Source organism: Salvelinus alpinus, chromosome 34 (genome assembly GCF_045679555.1).
Source record: "Salvelinus alpinus chromosome 34, SLU_Salpinus.1, whole genome shotgun sequence".
NCBI lineage: Eukaryota > Metazoa > Chordata > Actinopteri > Salmoniformes > Salmonidae > Salvelinus > Salvelinus alpinus.
This window is the reverse complement of record NC_092119.1, coordinates 12,785,721-12,791,693: the sequence shown is the minus strand read 5'-3', so window position 1 is coordinate 12,791,693 and position 5,973 is coordinate 12,785,721. Positions and strand designations below refer to the sequence as shown.

The 5,973-nt window shown below is 41.8% G+C and overlaps 1 protein-coding gene across 1 annotated transcript in view; it reads left to right on the top strand.

Moving 5' to 3' along the window:
• The first annotated feature begins 350 nt into the window (after positions 1-350).
• Positions 351-5,973, top strand: part of LOC139563459 (uncharacterized) — a 40,925-nt gene continuing 35,302 nt past the window's right edge. Inside the window, exon 1 of the mRNA XM_071382146.1 lies at positions 351-951. Coding sequence (XP_071238247.1) covers positions 861-951 — 91 coding nt within the window. The 5' untranslated portion in view covers positions 351-860. The remainder of the gene's footprint in view (positions 952-5,973) is intronic.

Genomic DNA, 5,973 nt, shown 5'->3' with positions numbered 1-5,973 from the left:
CACGATTTCACATGTGGAAAATCACATGATGTCACCGGAAATGTCACATGTGAATTCATGTGAAAATGTTTTTTTGGAACACTTCATATGTGACCACATGTTTTCACGTGTAGTTTCATGTTATCACATGTTGATTTCTTTACATGTTGTCACATGTTATCGCATTAACTTCACATAAGATCACATGTGATCATATAAAAACATGTGAAATTTATGTGTTTTTTCCGTAAGGGTACAGCAGCCTATGTTTTTCTAATCTCGGGCGGGGAATCATATTAATGTGCAGTGCAATTCTAACATAATGCAATTATGTTTATAGCGGGAATTGTGTATGGTTCTATTCATGGACATTCTTGGAAGAATATCAGTGTTTTCTCCCTCTTTCTCTCTCTTTTAATTTCTCTCTGAGCTGAGAATGTCTCTCCTCTCTCGTCGTCTCTACAGTGCAGGATGGTGGGCGTGTACTGTTCAACTACAACAACCCACCGCGTGAATATTATCAAGGTGCTATTATTCTCCCTCATCAGAATTATTTTCCGTCCTGGGCTTTGCGCCGTAGTAGTGCTATGGGGCTTTCTACGTCACTAGGGAGAAACTGTGCGAAAACAATGCTCCTCCGCCAGAAACCATCTCCACGGGAGAGCATTCGGGTAGATTAGACTTCTATTCTACCGCACTCCCTGTCCGGCGACCTCCACAATAGCCAGCTAAAGAGAGCGGGGGAGAAGAGGGATACAGTAGGACTGCTACATTGGGCTGCCGTCTCCATCGCCTTCAGATCACACGGGACTGGAGGGAGCCTAGTCTAGTCTGTTTGTTTTTCTATTGAGGTCAAGACTGCAACTTTCCCCAGGGTCCTGATGGCTGGACACGAGTGGGAGTATAAGGACTGGTTCGAACGGGAGGAATTTATCGGACAGATCAGCGATATCCGAGTGCAGAATCTTCAAGGTATGTGGGGCTAGGTAGGGGCTGCCATGTGAAATAGAATGGAATCACTGCGTTCCGTCCCTTTGTGTTACGGTAAACTACTTTAGTTGGATTGAATCGGAGCCATTATCAACGTTATCGGAATAAGTTTCAGCTATGTAAATAAAGGAACTAAGAGTAAACATTCTGTAGGTAACATGCACAGACGGCAGCCACTATGAACTTTTGGGGGTTTTGCATTTTTGCACACCGCGACTATCTATGGTTGATCTCATCTATCTCTCATAACATGTCATATAACGACAATCAATTCGCACCGTGTAGGTCTATTTGAAAAGGAAAGGGAACATTTGATATAGGTGATGAATTGAAGATTGTATATCTGTAGGCTTACTAGACTACATCAGGATACACAAAAGACATCTCAAAGACAGGGATACAGTGCATTGTTTTTGTAACAGACATGGAACTTTCAATTGTATTTTAATTTTTATTTGTGCAGGTTTTTCTCATTGAAATAAAATACATTTTTCAAGAGAGACCTGCTCCAACAGCAGCAGGGGAAACAAAGTTTCAGACAACACAACTTACAACACTCCCACAACGTTGAACAAACTATAGACACACATACAGTACAATAATGACATATTACGTAAAGAAACACACATGTCTTAACAAATGAAGGACCAGACAAGAATAATTCCTTGACAATTTACAGCTGCTTGCTTATAACAGTTCTACAGCTACAAAGATGCATGTGACATTGTTACAGATTCACTTCAGAACCATGTTGCTTCTGATGGTTCACCTGTAGTGTTTCTCCCAGCAATGCAGTCGCTAGCCTGTCCTGTAGCCTGCCCTACTGTAGCCTGGTCTGAAATGCAGTAACTAGGCTATGCACAGTGAATAAACAAGAATTGGGCAGCAAAGTGGAAATAATTTATTTAATGAGAGTGTTGAGAATGAGAGCTTTGTCTCAGTCTCCGGAGGACAGTTCACACATCAACTGAGTCCATCCCAATGGATACACACACACACGCACGCACGCACGCACACACACACACACACACACACACACACACACACACACACACACACACACACACACACACACACACACACACACACACACACACACACACATACAGCTCCAGACAGATGAGCCTTCAGACACACTCTGTAGCTGCTATAGCCTGCCAAGTGATTGTCACTGTAGCTAGATTGAGCCATCACCTACAACATCTGTGATTCACCTACTAGACAATCTGGACCCTCTCTTTCTAAAACTATCCGCCGCCATTGTTGCAACCCCTATTACCAGCCTGTTCAACCTCTCTTTCGTATCGTCCGAGATCCCTAAAGTTTGGAAAGCTGCCGTGGTCACCCCCCCCCCCCTTCAAAGGGGGTGACACCCTAGACACAAACTGTTACAGACCTATATCCATCTTGCCCTGCCTATCTAAAGTCTTCGAAAGCCAAGTTAACAAAGATTACCGACCATTTAGAATCCCACCGTACCTTCTCCACTATGCAATCTGGTTTCAGAGCTGGTCATGGGTGCACCTCAGCCACGCTCAAGGTACTAAACGATATCATAACCGCCATCGATAAAAGACAGTACTGTGCAGCCGTCTTCATCGACCTGGCCAAGGCTTTTGACTCTGTCAATCACCGTATTCTTATCGGCAGACTCAATAGCCTTGGTTTTTCTAATGACTGCCTCGCCTGGTTCACCAACTACTTCGCAGACAGAGTTCAGTGTGTAAAATCGGAGGGCATGTTGTCCGGACCTCTGGCAGTCTCTATGGGGGTACCACAGGGTTCAATTCTCGGGCCGACGCTTTTCTCTGTATACATACAAATCATTAAAATCCAGACGGAAAATATTTACACAAGAAGCAACCTAATATCACACAGTCAACTCTAGTCATTTAGTAAGTTCACCATTCTGTGATTCTCACTGTTAAACATCGCACAGTGTTCAACACAATGGCTCTTTTTGTCATCATTTGATCTGATCAGTCAACGCCAATTTTTTCTAAAGTAATCTGATTCCCTGATCCACCTCTATGCAGACGACACCATTCTGTATACTTCTGGCCCTTCCCTGGACACTGTGCTAACTAACCTCCAAACGAGCTTCAATGCCATACAACACTCCTTCCGTGGCCTCCAACTGCTCTTAAACGCTAGTAAAACCAAATGCATGCTTTTCAACCGTTCGCTGCCCGCACCCGCCCGCCCGACTAGCATCACCAACCTGGACGGTTCCGACCTAGAATATGTGGACAACTATAACTACCTAGGTGTAGGTTGCACATCATCATCTGCTCATTTATCACTCCAATGTTAATCTTCTAAATTGTAATTATTCGCTCCTATGGCCTATTTATTGCCTACCTCCTCATGCCTTTTGCACACACTGTATATAGACTTAATTTTTTTCTCCTGTGTCATTGACTTGTTTATTGTGTTATTGGCTTGTTTATTGTTTACTCCATGTGTAACTCTGTGTTGTTGTCTGTGTCACACTGCTTTGCTTTCTCTTGGCCAGGTCGCAGTTGTAAATGAGAACTTGTTTTCAACTAGCCTACCAGGTTAAATAAAGGTGAAATAAAAAATAAATAAATAAAAATTTGTGCAATCTAATAAGGTGTCTGATAATGCATAAGATAGATAAGACATGTTGGATTGTTTGTGTGTGTGTGTGTGTGTGTGTGTGTGTGTGTGTGTGTGTGTGTGTGTGTGTGTGTGTGTGTGTGTGTGTGTGTGTGTGTGTGTGTGCGTGCGTGCGTGTGTGCGTGCGCGCGTGCGCGTGTGTGTTAGAGGTCGACCGATTAATCGGAATGGCCGTTAATTAGGGCCGATTTCAAGTTTTTATAACAATCGGAAATCTGTATTTTTTTTTACACCTTTATTTAACTAGGCAAGTCAGTTAAGAATAAATTCTTATTTTCAATATTGGCCTAGGAGCGGTGGGTTAACTGCCTTGTTCAGGGGCAGAACGACAGATTTTTACCTTGTCAGCTCGGGGATTCAATCTTGCAACCTCAAGGTTAACTAGTCCAACGCTCTAACCACCTGATTACATTGCACTCCACGAGGAGCCTGACTGTTACGCGAATGCAGTAAGAAGCCATTGTAAGTTGCTAGCTAGCATTAAACTTATCTTATAAAAAACAATCAATCAATCAATCATAATCACTAGTTATAACTACACATGGTTGATGATATTACTAGTTTATCTAGCGTGTCCTGCGTTGCATAAAATCGATGTGGTGGCATTCGGGAAAAGGACTGTTGTTGCTCCAACGTGTACCTAACCATAAACATCAATGCCTTTCTTAAAATCAATACACAAGTATATATTTTTAAACCTGCATATTTAGTTAATATTGCCTGCTAACATGAATTTATTTTAACTAGGAAAATTGTGTCACTTCTCTTGCAACAGAGTCAAGGTATATGCAGCAGTTTGGGCCGCCTGGCTCGTTGCGAACTATGCGAAGACTATTTCTTCCTAACAAAGACAGCAGACTTTGCCAAACGGGGGATGATTTAACAAAAGCGCATTTGCAAAAAAAGCACAATCGTTGCATGACTGTACCTAACCATAAACATCAATGCCTTTCTTGAAATCAATACACAGAAGTATATATTTTTAAACCTGCATATTTAGCTAAAAGACATCCAGGTTAGCAGGCAATATTAACCAGGTGAAATTGTGTCACTTCTCTTGCGTTCATCGCACGCAGAGTCAGGGTATATGCAACAGTTTGGGCCGCCTGGCTCGTTGCGAACTAATTTTCCATAATTTTCCATAATTATGACATAACATTGAAGGTTGTGCAATGTAACAGGAATATTTAGACTTATGGATGCCACCCGTTAGATAAAATACGGAACGGTTCCGTATTTCACTGAAAGAATAAACGTTTTGTTTTCGAGATGATAGTTTCCGGATTCGACCATATTAATGACCAAAGGCTCGTATTTCTGTGTGTTATTATGTTATAATTAAGTCTATGATTTGATAGAGCAGTCTGACTGAGCGATGGTAGGCACCAGCAGGCTCGTAAGCATTCATTCAAACAGCACTTTCGTGCGTTTTGCCAGCAGCTCTGATGTTTATGGCTTCAAGCCTATCAACTCCCGAGATTAGGCTAGTGTAACCGATGTGAAATGGCTAGCTAGTTAGCGGGGTGCGCGCTAATAGCGTTTCAAACGTCACTCGCTCTGAGAGTAGTTGTTCCCCTTGCTCTGCATGGGTAACGCTGCTTCGAGGGTGGCTATTGACGATGTGTTCCTCGTTCGAGCCCAGGTAGGAGCGAGGAATGGGATGGAAGCTATACTGTTACACTGGCAATACTAAAGTGCCTATAAGAACATCCAACAGTCAAAGATATATGAAATACAAATGGTATAGAGAGAAATAGTCCTATAATTCCTATAATAACTACAACCTAAAACTTCTTACCTGGGAATATTGAAGACTCATGTTAAAAGGAACCACCAGCTTTCATATGTTCTCATGTTCTGAGCAAGGAACTTAAACGTTAGCTTTCTTACATGGCACATATTGCACTTTTACTTTCTTCTCCAACACATTGTTTCTGCATTATGTAAGCCAAATTTAACATGTTTCATTATTTATTTGAGGCTAAATTGATTTTATTGATGTATTATATTAAGTTAAAATAAGTGTTCATTCAGTATTGTTGTAATTGTCATTATTACAAAAAATAAATAAAAATTTGCTGATTAATCGGTATCGGCATTTTTTGGTCCTCCAATAATCGGTATCGGGGTTGAAAAATCATAACCGGTCGACCTCTAGTGTGTGTGTGTGTGTTTGTGTACTGCTCACGTTATAGGCCTATGCATAATATCCACGAAGAGTGAGCGATACAATACATGCAGTGCCTTTGACATTTCCTCTGAATGCCAAAGAAGTATGAGGTACGTGAGGATGGGTACCTCAGTACCTGTTCTGCTGGTTCTGTCAGGCATCTGGGTCTCTGAAAAATAAAACCCTTGAGCTCC